Source organism: Nyctibius grandis, chromosome 11 (assembly GCF_013368605.1).
Source record: "Nyctibius grandis isolate bNycGra1 chromosome 11, bNycGra1.pri, whole genome shotgun sequence".
In the NCBI taxonomy this organism is placed as follows: Eukaryota; Metazoa; Chordata; class Aves; order Nyctibiiformes; family Nyctibiidae; genus Nyctibius; species Nyctibius grandis.
In genome coordinates this window covers 8,753,869-8,770,071 of record NC_090668.1, presented here as the reverse complement: position 1 = coordinate 8,770,071, position 16,203 = coordinate 8,753,869, and the positions used below count along the sequence as shown (strand labels likewise).

The window sequence follows — 16,203 nt, the reverse complement described above, 5'->3', positions numbered from 1 at the left end:
GAGTTGGGCGGGGAGAAATTTAATGAAATATAACAAGGGCAAGTGTAGAGTCCTGCATCTGGGCAAGAACAACCCCATGTACCAGTACAAGTTGGGGACAGAGCTGTTGGAGAGCAGTGTAGGGGAAAGGGACCTGGGGGTCCTAGTGGACAACAGGATGACCATGAGCCAGCAGTGTGCCCTTGTGGCCAAGAAGGCCAATGGCATCCTGGGGTGTATTAGAAGGGGTGTGGTTAGCAGGTCGAGAGAGGTTCTCCTCCCCCTCTACTCTGCCCTGGTGAGGCCGCATCTGGAATATAGTGTCCAGTTCTGGGCCCCTCAGTTCAAGAAGGACAGGGAACTGCTAGAGAGAGTCCAGCGCAGAGCCACGAAGATGATTAAGGGAGTGGAACATCTCCCTTATGAGGAGAGGCTGAGGGAGCTGGGTCTCTTTAGCTTAGAGAAGAGGAGACTGAGGGGTGACCTCATTAATGTTTATAAATATGTAAAGGGCAAGTGTCAAGAGGATGGAGCCAGGCTCTTCTCAGTGACATCCCTTGACAGGACAAGGGGCAATGGGTGCAAGCTGGAGCACAGGAGGTTCCACTTAAATTTGAGGAAAAACTTCTTTACTGTAAGGGTGACTGAACACTGGCACAGGCTGCCCAGAGAGGTTGTGGAGTCTCCTTCTCTGGAGACATTCAAAACCCGCCTGGACGCGTTCCTGTGTGATATGGTCTAGGCAATCCTGCCCCGGCAGGGGGATTGGACTAGATGATCTTTCGAGGTCCCTTCCAATCCCTAACATTCTGTGATTCTGTGATTCTGTGATATAAGAGGTCTTGCATTTTAATTGTCCGTGCACATTTACAAAGAGAATAAAGAGTTTTGTGCTATACAGTGTTATGTGCCTTGCATTATAACTGATGGAAGGAATGATTATACTATTTTTGCTTGCTTGTTCAAGCTTCGAGAGTTCTGACTAGCCACCCCAGACAGCATGTGGTGCCCGAGGTTGTCGGGCTACTTTTGGACTCCCTTAAGCTGATATCTTTGTATTCATTGCCCATTTAGAACATCAACTTTTAATCTATTGGTTTAATCCTCTCGCCTTCATCTTTGAGCTAATTAGAGGGAAATTGAGGTGTTTTTTTTTCCTTTCTGACCACCAGAAGAATGCGTACTGCTGACACAACTTCTAGTCCAGTGTTTACAAGTGTGATATTTGCACATCGGTGATAGTTGTCCCTGAAGTACCTCTCTACACTGTCCTCGGTGGAATGGCAAAGCAGCTGACCAGTGATGACCTCTTCAGTGTCTTGTCCATCAGGGAGTAGATGATGAAGGCCTTGCCACGACATACAGACATATGTTTCAAGCATAGAACCCACATTCAGCTCCTATACAATGTTCTGGTGGAGAATCAGCCTAGTGTTCTAGGAAAGCATATTAATAGCGTCCCTTAAGCACCTTTGAGAGCATTGTGGTATAAAGAAGTTACAAATTAACAGCAATGGAGCACTAAAGAGAGGGCAGTCTTCCTTGGAAAGTAGCAGTGTGACCTTTTATATGATAAGCACGTAAGATGCCAACAGCAGCAAAGACCAACTAGTTTAAGTGCCATTGTGAGTTTGTAGTAAGATGTGTGTTGTTACCCTCTGTGACTGTGCAATCACCTGCCCACTTGCCTGCCTTGTGGTTCCATCATCCTTGATTTTGAAGGATGATGCTTTGATTTGCATTCATAATTTTGGAAATATCATATGTATCTATCAGTGCAACTGAGTTTGTATTTTTGAGTGCCTTTTGCTTAAGGAGGTCTTTCCAGGCAGCAGTCCACTGAACAAGTATTTGGTATGTTGCAATAGGATTAGATGTTCAACTGTCATGAACAACAGAAAATGTAATGTGTCCTGTTTTGCTGGTGCCCTGTGCCAGCAGGTAGCTTGTGGGAGTACTGAAAAGAGTAGAGAACTTTTGTCCCACTGGATTTTCTTACAAAGTTAATCTAGTGTAAAAAGCATGTAGCTTTGCCTATACTAGCATATACACATGCAGGCTTTTAAACTGTGGCAGTCTCATGACCTAGATTTGTGTTTGCTCAAGCCTGAATGAACCAGTTAAGAAATATCTCCAGGGAGACAGACCTCTAATAAATCATAGCAGAGCTTTGCTTTTAACCATAGCGCTGGCAATGGCAACTTTCCTTTAACTGGGTGGACATAGTCCATATTTGACAGTGTCAGTGTTAGCAGTTCCATATTTGCCTAGTTTAGAAATCCAGGTATTTTTGAATTGTGTTTTACTTCAAACACTATTGGCAAGGGTGTGAAATGGAAGGCAAAGAAGTGTTCCTAACCTCATAGCATTAAGCTTAGATGATGTTAAGCTGAGGTTTTGCATTCTCTGTTTGCTTAGCAGTGCAGTTCAAAATATACACTTAATGTTATGGCCCCATCAGCTGTCAGATACCACAGACATTAGGGCAGGAATGGTGCAAACTAAGCCAGGTGGGTATGTGAGTGATCAGGGATGTCAGTGTTCACGAACTGGTCTCCCCTCTAAATCTCATTTCTCCCATGCATCTGGTAAGCCATTCTTCTGCTGTTTTACTGTATGCTTTTAGCTTGATGATAGTTGATTCCTGTTGGAATTACATGATGCAGACTTCTGTCCTTGTCAATATTCAGAGACACAGCCTTTTACCTTGAGTTACATGTCTCTTGAGAGCCCTTGTAAAATGCTTCTCGAGATAACTCTGCTCACCCTTGCCTTAGTCTATCTCTTTGTACAGCAGCTGATGAGGTAGGTGTAACATCAGTGCCACCTTCTCAGGAGAGCTGGGCTTTCAGGTACAATTTAGTTTCTTGAGGAATCTTTTATGGAATTTCGTAATTGTCATTTTATTGTGCAAGTTAATCTGAGCAAGATATTGTGGGACAGACATGTTCTGTGTGTTACCTGAGGTTCACATCCATAGTATTGATTTGACTCGTAAACTTTTAAAGTACTGAGAAGTTGGAGCCCTCACTGATTCAGCCTGATTCACTCAATAAGCCTAACAAAAATCATATAAGCTTTCTAACTAGGGCAAGTCTGAACTTGATCAGTATGGTTGTCATCCATCTTAATGCTTTTAACATAGACAAATTCAGAAACAGCAGACAACTCATTATTACACACTGTATAGAAGGCTTTTTAAGGAGCTGGTTGGGAAAGCCATTTGTTGGAGCAGCAGAGAAGTTTGCCATCAACTAAAGGATCCTCAGATTCCTTGGTGGTGCTGTTTGGTTTCCTGTAGATTCTTCTCATGGCCAGAAAGACTGAGAAGTTTCCCACTAAAGCAGGAGCTTACAGCTTGTGTCACTAATACCCCTCTTTGCCATGCCTGGTGAGCTACCTCCTGGACAAAAAAAAGCTCCTGAACAAAACCCAGTGAGGTACCTCTCTGAAGCATGGAACAAATAGAGCAGGCTGACCTTGTCTTCTGGAGTGACCCCGATAAAACTTTGTCCAAGCAAACTTTGATATGTTAAAACTTCCTCTAGAAATATTTTCCCCAGGAGAGAAATCATGTAGCGTTTTTCTTTAAAATTGCTTGAGAATGACTGAACAGGCTACTGCTTAGGATCCTGAACGTTTCCATGAGCTCTTTTTGTGCGCAAGCTAAGAAGAAAATGTGCGTATTATACAAAGAAGGAAGAAATTATGGAGAAAAGGGACTATAGATACCTGTTCCACTTTCTGTTATTGTTAACAGAAAGTACTTTGGCCATGGAGTAGCACAAACAAATTAGTAAAGATACCTCAGCAGTGCACATCTATTACTGTGATGAAAGTGATTTGGGAAACCTTTGGTGTGTCATCATGAGTTTAAAAAAAAGCCCACCAACTTCATCACTGTTAAAAGCTAACTATTTAGAATATTTTAGTGCTACCTCATACTGCAAGTAACTGTAGTTGACAATTCTAGGAAATCTGTATATTTTTCCTTGTGTTTGGATGCACAATTGTGTTGCTCAATTACTTGTTAGGCAGACTGAGCCAGCAACTGCAGTAAGTGTTGTAAAACACTAGATCTGGTCATCCAGATTTGTTAGTAATGTACAGATGTAATATGGTAGCTAGAATTAGATGGTGCATTTTCTGTAAACTACTTTTTAGTAGTTTTTGTATAAACTATTCCAGTAAGCACAAAGGACTTAAACATTTGTCAGGATGTGCCAGTCCTTGATATGCTGCTCTTTCCACATTTGGGAAGAATTTTACGAGGAAGGAGGTACTGTTGGTGCTAGTCGTCTGTTGGGAGCGGAGATATAGTGACCTGGGGGGAACCTGGCAGAAATAAATTTCTTGTCCCACTGGTTTGGTTTCCTGTAGTTTATAGTTGTGGTACAGGGTTTGCACTAGGGGTCTGAGTAAAGAGCACCTGTAACCATGCAGCATTTATACATACCTACAAATCGGTACCCTTTAATTCTGTTTCACCACTGGTTTGGCATTACTGAACTCTGAGGTTAACTTTCACCAATTTAGTTGGAGTTCCAGATGCTGTTTTCTGGTTTTATTATTTACTGATTTTATGTTATAGTATAGTTACTCCAACAGCTGTAGCATATTGGTATCGACTCAATTCAAATGCTAGCTAGGTTTTCTGTGCCATGTGGTACAGAATGCTGTGCTTCTGCTGAACAGAGCACGGGGCCATGAATCACTCTTCAGTGTTTATCTGAAAAGGAGATTTCCAGCTGATGGTGTAGTTATATTGATGTCCCTCAACAGGAGAGAGACAAGCTATATGGAAGAAGGAAGTTGGAGAGTAAATCCATGCAAAAGCTATTCATTTCTTACTGTGGTAGCACAGGGAGTGTGTAGAAATTAGTTAGGACTGACAAATGAAGTGTGGTAGGATATGAGGAAATGAGTATTTTACTCAGCTCTAGCTGTTGTGAGAATGTGTCTCTGCAGGGAGCTTTTGCAGAGAGCTTTTGGGAAGGACAGAGTAACTTATGAGAACTGAAGTAAGGCTGTACAAATGGAAGTGCAGGTGCCTGCTGCAAGCTTTATCCTCCTGAGGTACAGTGGCCAGAGGCTAGGGTGACCCAGCTGGGACAGTGATGACCATTCTTTACCACATGTTGCTCTTCTGCTGGAGTGTACCACTGCCTTGAATGTTCTGGCAGATCATGTGTATGATCACTCCATAACCCAGTTCTGTCAAAAAGTAAGGGAAAGATTCTACAAAAATGCAAGGGCCAACACACACGAAAAAAAGTGTCAGAATTGGTTGAGAAAGTGATTATGCAGACAGAAATGTTGGCAGCTGTGAGAGGGACTGTTATCTTCTGGAGCTGAAGGAGAGCTGGTTGCTGCGGTGGTTACACCGCTGCTGAACTGCAGGTGGAATGGCAGGCATTCCTCCAGCTTGAAGTTACTTTACTCTCAAGAACCTTAATATTGCCTTGTTCTTAGTCTTTCTTTTCAGCACTAGATAATATCTTGGGGTTTATATGTTTGAAATATTTTTGTGTGTTTGCTTTGTTTGCAAGGTATCTCTGTGGGCACACAGAGGCCTGCTCATTTTGATTCTACCAGTGGTTATGATGTTGTTTTGTTGGGATTTCCTGGAACATGGGCACTGTGGTGGTTCAACTTGAGGCCTTGATGTACATGCTCCGGTACATACCTGCAGGCACTGGGTTCTATCAGTGATGATCTGTGGGGTTTTTTAAGAGCTCAGAGCTGCTGCTACCTCTCCCAAACCTGTCAGATCCATAATTTATTACTTCAGTCTCCAGCTTTGCAAGCACAGTCTGGTTTGGAAATTACCTATTTCATTACTCACAGAGAATTAGACTTGGTACCAGGCAAACCATTCCTTCCAAAATCCTCTCAGTTTCCAGGAAACCTTTGACTTTTGGTTAGCCATTCCAGAGGCTGAGTGATACTGGGGAGCAGAAAGAGTCCATTACCTATAAGAGAAATATTTAAATGTAGGGTGAGTCAACGTATAGAAGATAAAGGGAAGATGGAAGATATTTTTCCCTTGTTTTTCTCTGATCTCAGCCCTTTTTCTTGACCAAGTTCTTAGTTCTTTTGAGAAAAAACAGATGTCCTGTTTTGGCTGTTACCCAGGAGATGGAAACTGCTTGTCCTGGTTATTACTGAAAGCCAAGTGGGGAGATTTAGAGCCTGAGGGTAATCTGGAGAAGGCAGATGAAAACCTTTCTCTGAAGTTTGAGAACAGAGTGTTGGAGGAAGATGATAAATCTTGGGCTCTTTTCATAAGATTTTTTTCAAATAAAGCATCCTTTGGTGTCTCTGAAACCAAGAGCACTGAGTTGAAGGAGACCAGAACACTGACGTATTTAGGTCCTTCCTTCTTTAAGGAGTTGAATATGACCCTGGAAAAAAGGAGGGGCATTGGGAGGACACAGTAACAGGTTCCCAACTTGCAAAATTGTGTTTAAGATGACAGGGATCAATTTGCCATGTCTGTTTATGAAGACCTAACTTGAAAACTTGGGTGGGTAGGGGGGAACCACCCAAAATGTAGAAGTAGTAAAAAGAAAAGTAAAAGTGAAGCAGCTTCCCTGTGGATGTTGTGGACTCCATTTCAACGGAGCTTTGTCAGAATGGATTAAATGAGCATCTGGCAGGGACAGCATAAGGATGCATCGTTTTGCAGTGCAAGAGACTAGGCTAGGCTGCCTCTTGAGGTTCCTTCCGACACACGTTTTCATGGTTTCTCTGGTGCACAATCACAAAGTGAAAGTATTAACAAGCTGAAAAACTACTTAATGTATTTTAAAACAACTTTTTTTTTGTCTAAATTTTAAGAAGTAGGGCCTCTGCTTGTTTTTAAATTTATCGAGTGTGTGACATGATGCTGTACTGGCTAAACTGCTTTCAAGTTCTGACTTTGTTCTGGATCTCACAGGTGAGATCAAGTTTATCTGAATGCTCTGGTTTGCTAGATTTATGCTAACCTAGTAAAAGCAGCAGTACAAACTGCAAAATCACAGTCATTTTACCAGAATATTTTAATTTATTTTTCAGTTTTCCAGTTTAAGTTTCGTGGTCAGTCTTCACCATTTGGTTTTTCTTTGCTCCTTTTTCTCCATTCATAAAGGGAGATTAGACACTGAACTGAATTTGGATGTTCCTTGGTGTAAGTTAATGCCCTTTTTTAAAATCGATTTTTTGAGTGTTCCATATGAAAGGGTTAAGGAAAAGATTAAGTAGATTTTTCTGTTTGCAGGTAACTTTATTTTCATGCCATAGCCTTGTGACCCTTCACCTTGAAAGAAAATGTTATTTTCGGAAATATTAAAAGATTCAGCTGTACATAGGAAGCATAATATTACATCGCTGTAGCTTACATGAGACCCACTACTGTCAGTGCCAGTAATACAGGATTTGTATGACATGAAACTTCCAAGTCAGGTGCTAATTTATGACTATTCAGTCACTTGGCTAGTATTCTGTACCAGACAGCAGTAGATCACTTCATTACACACAGATTTTTCAGGTGGATCCTATTTTCTACCTTAAAAGAAGTTCAATCTTTCAGAAGGTCCTTCACTGTGCCTGTGCAATTGTATTGTATTCACTTTGCTTTAATGTCAGAGAATACAGATTCAGTCACCTGTATTACTCCTTTATATGTTAGCAGAAGAGAGGAGGTATCTTTTAATGCCTCTAAAGTTATTTTTTTTAAAAAGATGGTTGTTGAATGTGCATATATATATATTTATTTTTTTTTTCCCTGAATGACTCTTTCCCTTTAACCAAAGTCATTCCTACCAAAAGTTAAGACTGCAGCTTGTTCATGGGAAAGTTGACAGGAAAAGGTCATTTTGCCTTTTAATAGACAAGATAATCAGATGAAGTCTGAGGGTGTGATGTTTGTGGCTTCCAAGTCTTGCCTTCTGGTGCAATAGAAAGCAAAGAGGAGAGGAAAGCTTTTTCTAGAATTTACCTGTTCACTTTATATTATTTCCTCTTTTTAGGAGGAGTAGAAAATAAGGGAGAGTGAGTTCAGAGGGTTGCATTATAATGGCCCTGTTCTAACACATTGACCAAAGAGGAGGGAGCAGGAATTGTGGCTCACCTTACCATGCTGGAAGCTGACAGCCAGGTTTCAGAGGTCACCTGTGAGTTAGAACTGCCTTCTGAGCAACTTGGTTAGGCTGTTCTCCAAGTGGATCTTTCTCTCCTGCAGCTGTTTAGTGTGCCACTTTTTTTTTTTAACGGTGCACGTAGGCACACATGAACATAATTATTCTTCCTGGGACAATTCTGGATGGTGAAAAACTGTTCCAATCTGTGGTTTCTTGCGATATTTTTGGTTTTGTAATGCTCTGAGGTTTGCTTATGTATAAATCATAAAGTGCTAAACTGAACCCAGTTACGGTGAATCTCTATGGAAATACTGCAGAGATTTATTTTTTGTCTTGTATTTATTTTGTGCTGCTGCTATACCGAACAATTACTTCTGAAACGTAAGGACCTTTTGGATGGGTTTTAGGAACTAGTACTTGGTAGCAGGGAGAGATCTGCATTTATTTATCAGACCTCTGACTAGAATGATTTGTTCAAAATACAGATTGTTTTGTTACCAGACACTGGTAGATTAGGAAAGCATTGAGGTGTGTACATTAATGTTTCTTGTGTGGTTTTTTTTTCTCATTCACCCATTTTCCTTTGTCGGATAATATTGTCATATCTAGTATTTCACACTGGTAGTGAGTGGTCTTGGAAGGACTAAAAAATCTGAAGTAGGATGATTTGCTTTTGAGAGGCAGCTGGATGGGCTGCCACAAAAATGTGGGGGGAGGATGACATCTTAGAGCCAAAGCTGCTCCTAAATGTTATCAGTAGAGAAATGATTTGTCTGCTGTCTGTGCCTTAGAGAAGGGATGCAATCACTGAGCTCAGTGCATCAGTGCATTGATGAAATGTAAATGGTCTTTCCTTCCTATTCCTTAAAGTGATTTTGCCAAACAGTACTGAGTATCTGGGCTGTAAAAAGATGCACAAGTGGGGTTTAAATTTTTGTTTAACTACTGGAATTTGTCCTGCTCAAATTATTGTCAGTGGCAGTAGTCCACAGAATCTCACATCCTCCTATTTAAAATACACATACATGAATTTATGCAGAAAGCATTTGGGGATTCTAGTAGATTATGTATTTATGCAGAAAGGACTTCAGTTCTGAAGAGTTCTTGGAGATCACTGTGGAAAGTCTAATGATGGAAGAGTGGTTCGGAGTCTTGTGACAGCAAGGGAAGACACTTGAGGCAAAACCCAGACTATCTACAAAATGAAACAAAACAAAAAGCATCTGCAGCTTCCTGTTTCTGTAGACAAATGCTGTCAAATTCAGTGAAGTTTCTGAAATAGAACTGAATGAAAAATAGCTCATTTGTGAAGCTTTGGGTAGCTGCGCAACAGGATAAAAACATCGAGCAGATCTATGTGGAGGCTTGAAAAAAAACACAACAGAGTATTGCACACTTTAGAATCTTCAGAAAGGAGGAGCTACATGCTAAAAAAATCCTGCTTTTGTTTAAGTATTATTCTAAGCTGTTAGTTATCAGCTAATCTAAATGGTCTAATAAAAAGGTGTGGTGAGAGAAAGATCATTTTCTGTCAATAGTAAATACGTTGGCAATATACCCAATAAGTATATCATTTTCCTATGCACCATTTTGACATACCTCAGACAAAGTATCGACTTTTAAGTATGTGTACACGCGTTTTTGGAAAATGAATTTCTAATATACCAAGAAAAATACGTGGTTTGGATAGTTTCTAGCTTGATGATGCTAATGAGGCTTTATATAGAACTGCCTTTGAATACATATAATTCTACTGAACTAATTTCATTTTTTTTAATGAAAAGTTGAGTGTTCTAAAGCATTAAATAGAAAATGTTAAGCAATAATGCCATTCCTGCTTTTTCAGATACTTTAGTAGGAACTTGCAAGCGACTTGACACCATGGTAGCTCTTTCCTTGAAGATCTGTGTCCGCCAATGCAATGTAGTGAAGACGATGCAGTTTGAACCATCCACTGCAGTGTATGATGCCTGCAGAGTTATCCGTGAACGAGTGCCAGAGGCTCAAACAGGGCAAGGTGAGTTTCTGTGTTTGTCCTTAGTCAATTCATTGGCTGAATTGAAAATAAACATAGACCCATGGGGGTTTTTTTACACTGTTCTGTTCCTCCATTTATCTTTCAGGTTGAAGGGTTTGTTTTCTTATTTAAATCATAAGGCTCTGGAGTGAAAGGCACAAAGTACAAACAGATTTTTAAGTGACAGAAGGTAGCTGTATTCTTTTTCTTTCCTTCTGCGCTGACAGAGGTTTTTCTACAAAGGATGCTTTTTTGTGGAACTTGGACTTCTTAAATAAACTGCTTATTTGCCTGAAAGAAGATTCCCTCCCCACCCCCCACCCACCACTGCTTGGAGAACAGTTTTTGTGGTACCATCTTTTTAAAGCAATGTTTGTGGCCATGCTTTCTAGGAAAATCTGGGCAGGCTTATTTTGTTCCTCAGCAAGGAAGGGACAACATGAATTACAGAAGAATGGCTGGACATCTCCAAAATGTGCAAAGGGAAAAGTTTGAAACTGGTTAATAATTAAAAGCATCACCATGCTGTGCATACCATATTCACAATGCTGCTACGTGTTAATCAAATTTAACTGCCTCTGTACCTATTGAGCAAATTAGATGAATGCAGATTGTGAAGTATGTCTTCACTTGGACAAAACTCTGGTTTAAATGTAGTCGAAGTTGTCAGAAAATTCAGATTGTTCAAAATCCTTTGGTGCTGTACTGTGTATATGCCACTGATATGCAATTCTTAAAGCAGATTTATTTAATTTTATGCACAGCTCTGAACCTTTAGAGCTGTTTCAAAAATCTTGTCTGAACTGTTAGAAAAACTGTTAGAAAAACCAGTAATGGACAATATTACTATTAGTTAAAAATGCTTTTCCTTTGCAGGAGTCCTTAGGAAGTCTAGTTATAGAGCTTCGATTTTCAGATAGAAGCTGTGCATTTTTACTGTACTGCTATCTCAAGGCAGTGATTTTGAACAGCTGTTGAATTCAGAAGTTGAGTAATAAATGTCGCTGAACATCATAGAAAAGTCTGGGAACTCTCCTTGGATTGATTATACAGTGGGGCTTTTCCTTTATATGCCATTGCAGTGCAATTACAAACTTCGAACAACTTTATGAAGTTCAGTGATGAACAGAAATAAGGTTACTAACATATTCTTCCCCTTCTTTGTGGCTGTTAAAATGTGTGTGTTTGCCTATTAGTTCAGAAGACTCAAGTGGTGCAGTACAGACAGATCAAACCAGTTCCTGCACAACAGAAAATGTAATTGTCTTGCATTATGACTGGCAACCGTGCGCATTTCACTTCAACAAGCTTGCATGCTGGCACAAAGCTGGCCGTGATGCTACCATGCAGGTTGCACAGCTACTACTATTTCATTACTAGGATGCATCCCCCAGAAATGAGTATCAGAGCAATCCGTGCTTCCTTGGTAATTCTTTGCTCAGTGCCAAGGTGCTTTGTGTGCTTCTAAAGGTCAAAACCTATTTATAGGCACGAATTCTAAAATTTTACGTAACTGATTCTGTACTGAATTTGTATCCTAAACATCTCTGTATGTATGGATCACTGGGCTTTTCAGGGGAATTTGTAATTAAGGTCAGCAGGAGAAGTTTTTCTTCTTATTCAGTTGACTTTGGAAGGATTCTTCCTTTGAAATTGTGTATCTGTAAGTCAGTTACACTTTTATTAAGTGTAAGGTCTCTTATATACTTGCATGAGTAAAAATGTGTTTAATGTAAGTGCTGTTAAATGTAAACTGTTGCTATGTGTGACATTTTAAGATGAAACATTGTCCAAAAATTGTAGCTATTTTTACCTGACTTTCTGATCAGAGGGTCTGAACACATGGGTGAAAGTAAATGAGGTACCGTCCCTGCGCCGAGCTGTTTTAACAGGCTGTGTGCCCACAGCTGGGCAGCTTGTATGAAAAAAAACATTAGGTTAAACTGTAGAACTGCAATTAGAGCAGGCTCAGCTGATGAACAGTAGTGTATGCTGTTTGTGATAGCGAAATATACTCTGTATCAATTCTTCGTGCATATGTTTATCAAGAAGAGACGCTTTGGATGTGCCTTAAGTTGACAGTCATGGTCCTTCATTTTGTATACCTGGAGTTTAGTCTTTGAAGCCTAAGCCTGGGTTTGTTCTTCTATGACAATGAGAGTTTTATCATTTACTTGTGATTCTGAAAGAATTGGTTGGCATGTGTTTAGCCTGCAATAGATATACGGTTTTCCCGAGACTGTTGTTATGGATATAATTCTAGAAGCCTTGTATTTTTTTAAATGCCTAAACCTGAAGCATCTACCAAAAAGATTCCAAAGTTTAGCATGAACTCAATAGGTGAAGGGTTGAAAACAAACTGTATTCTTTTTTAAATAGAACTACTGCTTGAAATAGTATACTATGGTTAAACCTGAACTGCTTGTATTTTTGGTTAGTCAATTCCAAAGCAGAATCTATGAGCTTTTAGGAGAGGTCATATTGAAGAGAAGTAGTTACAAATATAATACAAATTACACAGCAGATGTGACGTGTTCTTGCTTAGTGAAGCTTTTGTTCAAGTCTTTTGTAAAGCCTGATCTACCTTCCTATCGGCTGCTAAACTAAATATTGTCTGAAGCACAGAAAATAATTTCTACACAAGTTCATTAAGAATGGAAAGTAAGCGTAATGAAAGCTTAATCCTGAAGCTGAATAATGAATAAAACCATGTTGGCTTTATTAGGTTTGATATTTTTCAGTGAGTCTGTCTCTTCTGTTCCACAGCCTCTGACTATGGATTGTTCTTGTCAGATGAAGATCCTCGAAAAGGTATATGGCTGGAGGCTGGAAGAACACTGGACTATTACATGCTGAGAAATGGGGTATGGTGCAAGTCTGTTGCTTCTTTCATCCCACATTTTAGAAAACTTGTTTCCAAGTAGCAAGAAGAATGTTTTAGCATTTGGAGGGGTAGGAGGGTCTTGAGTCAGTTCCTGAAATTGGCCCACTTCTCTTCCTTACTGTACCTCAGTAGTTATTTTTTTCCTGCATCTGGTTGTGACTGTGAACTACTGTGGCCAACAGTGTCTTCACAGAATTATTAATAGAAAGATAAAAAGTAAGTTTTGTAATAAGCTTTATACTTGAGGTGACCTTGCGTTATAGTGTAGTTTCTTGTATAGTAAAGATGATGAGATCATACTTGCTCACATTATGGCCAGCTTGTTTAAAACCAAAAGGCATTGTTATCCTTTTAAAATGCTAAACTAGTTTTTGCAGCACAAAGGTACTTTGGTCTATCCTAACCTGTCTAGGTTTTAGTCTTGCCAGCTAGGACAAGTTCTTGAAAAATGACATTGGCAGAACTAAAAGTAGTCACTTCTCAAGTTTGTTACCTGAGTAAGTTTGCCTATACTATAACAAAGGAAAAAAATCCAGCTTCGGGGGTGGGCAGGGAATCCTGGTTTAGGCATCTAAGTTAGTAGGTTGGCTTGTGGTGGCTTCCAAAAGCACTTAGAAACAGTATTGTTTGCTTCCTAGGATATATTGGAGTACAAAAAGAAACAGAGACCTCAGAAAATACGTATGTTGGATGGTTCAGTGAAAACGGTCATGGTGGATGATTCTAAAACAGTTGGTGAATTGCTGGTTACCATTTGCAGCAGGATAGGTAAGATCTTGGGACCCACATGCTTAAGAATTTGTTTTTCTGTCATACTTGCATCTTGATTTTTAGAATGTTATGTATATTACTGGCTAGAAACTGGCACATATGTTAAACTATTTAAATTTGTTATCAGTTAACATTTGCCGAATGCTTTTTTAGAATCTGTTGTCCAGGTTTTATGAAAGTCAATAGAGAGTTAAGTATATCCGTAAACTTCAGTATTTAGCAGTTGAAGGCACACAGTTATCTGACAGTACAGTTATAATTTTTTTTATTATATGTTACCTTTTACATACAGTTTCCTGCTGTGTAAGAGAGAATTAGAACTAAATTTATACTTTAATTTAATGGAATAAAAGATAAATTACTGTTAACCTTGAAATATACCCAAACTTAGGGCTTCTGTGTTATTATGATTAAGTTGATCACAGTACCATATCATTTGTGAAATGACATATGGAAGCCATCCAGAGCAGCTGGTCGAAATGTGTCAAATTGTTGTAGGTCTGTCTTTGTATTTGTCTAAATGAGACACTTTGGAAAACTAATTCATATTTAACTATAAACATGCATCCAACATGGATTCTTTTAAATCATCTTAAACCCTTGCTTAATTCTCATTTAGAATTAAAGTGGCCTTAATTTGATTTAGATTAATTTACTTGGAATGTGAATTAAGATAAATTTAAATTCATCCATTTCAATTTTTTTTGAGTGTTTCTGTGCTGGATTCTAATGTGCTGTAACTAAGTTACTTCAAAAATTAGTTCAACTTGTTTTCATGATGCAGTCATGTAGGTGAGCATTTAATTTGCTTTCCTGTTTAACATAAATGTGCTTTACCAAACAGTGGAAAAAAATCAAGCAGAACAAGAAATGAGAGCAACTTAGCACATATGCTAAATGTTGTGAACTGTTTTTTGATTCAGTTTCATGTAAAACTCGTAGGAGAAGAGTTGAGTTTTAAAACTCTAAAAAATCATCTGTTTCCATGATTTCTATTCCTCAGTCTTGATCTTTCCACGTTTTTTCTACACATTGTGGGCAAGCTGAAATTATTCAGTTCTCAGGAAACAATTGCAGGCATCCATGAAAGGAAATTTACTATGGCATGTCTCCATTCTGGAGTTTACTGCTGTTTTAAATTCCATCATGGTTTTAGACTGCCAGCTTCTCTTGGTAGATAACAAAAAAACCTTAATATCTTTCTGAAAGTGGTGAACGCAGCATATGACGAAGGAATGATGTATTTAAAGGATAATGTCAGATATTGGAGAGATGTCTTGAATGCAGAAGTTGTAGATTATTCTTGGGATCTCCTTCACCATATACACATTTTAGCATTTCATCTGGAATTTCTTTACTATACTTGAAATTAACCATTAGTGTTTTAATATATGGAAAATATTTCACCCATCCCTAACGTATGAAATTTTTATTGTTACAAACACTGGATTTATTTATTTATAATTACAGGAATAACAAATTATGAGGAATATTCCTTAATCCAGGAGAGCATCGAAGAGAAGAAAGAGGAGAGTACAGGAACGCTTAAGAAAGATAGGACATTGTTGCGTGATGAAAGAAAAATGGAAAAACTGAAGGCAAAGCTTCATACAGATGATGATTGTGAGTAGTGTATTCCAGGATAAATCTTCGATTAATATCTTTCCACAGTATAGTGCCAGAAAACCATAGAGGCATGCATTTTTAGATTCTTCAGTGTGTCTCAGTTGATCCCTACCTGTATTTTGCATCCTTTTTATACATAATGTCACCTACTACCGAGTATTTTTAATACTAGGTGAATGGACAAGTTTTTGCCTCTAGCTATGAGAGTTAGCGGGTCTTTTCAAGTGTGTTTTATTACTTTTTTGGTAGGGGAGTTGTAACTTAAGTATGAAGGGTCATTTCTGTAATGTCCATTTTGTCCCCTTCATTAAAGTTGGATAGTTAAATATTTATGCCTACTGAAAGTCAGTAAAGGGTAGTTTTGTCTTTGAAGGTATAAATTTTAAGTGTAAATGGAGTTTGCCAAAGAACTAAGACAGTATTTGATTTGTTTTGTGTGTAAAGTCATGAGAACCATTTTTTCTGTTTTTACATTAAGGCACCAAGATTAACTGTGACCGGCAGGAAGATGTTTTAAAATTGTATTCAGTGATAAGAAAAGTAAACAGAACAATTGGTTTTAGGGGGAAAATGTGATAAACTTAGAAGTAATTTTGCAATAAATCTTTGAAGATCTAAATTTAGTAATAAAACATTACTATAGCTGTTTCTTTAACAATATTAATGGTGTTTCATGCTGTAGTAAGTTCTTGTTTCTCAGCAGTGCTGTTCTTCAATTCTCATTTGTAGCATCCTTCAACACTATTGAAAGCAACATTTTTGCGGAGTTTCCCTCTCCAGTGGAAATGCCAATTATCACATGA

The 16,203-nt window shown here is 38.8% G+C and overlaps 1 protein-coding gene across 5 annotated transcripts in view; it reads left to right on the top strand.

Moving 5' to 3' along the window:
* The window catches only part of TLN2 (talin 2), a 197,211-nt gene that overhangs the window by 72,017 nt on the left and 108,991 nt on the right, over window positions 1-16,203 (top strand). For 4 of the 5 annotated variants that reach the window (XM_068410654.1, XM_068410657.1, XM_068410656.1 and 1 more), the window contains exons 3-6: window positions 9,949-10,119; window positions 12,886-12,983; window positions 13,642-13,771; window positions 15,245-15,397. In XM_068410654.1, the coding sequence (XP_068266755.1) occupies window positions 9,984-10,119; window positions 12,886-12,983; window positions 13,642-13,771; window positions 15,245-15,397 (517 nt within the window). In that variant the 5' untranslated portion in view covers window positions 9,949-9,983. The remainder of the gene's footprint in view (window positions 1-9,948; window positions 10,120-12,885; window positions 12,984-13,641; window positions 13,772-15,244; window positions 15,398-16,203) is intronic. The other variant, XM_068410655.1, reaches the window with a different exon arrangement.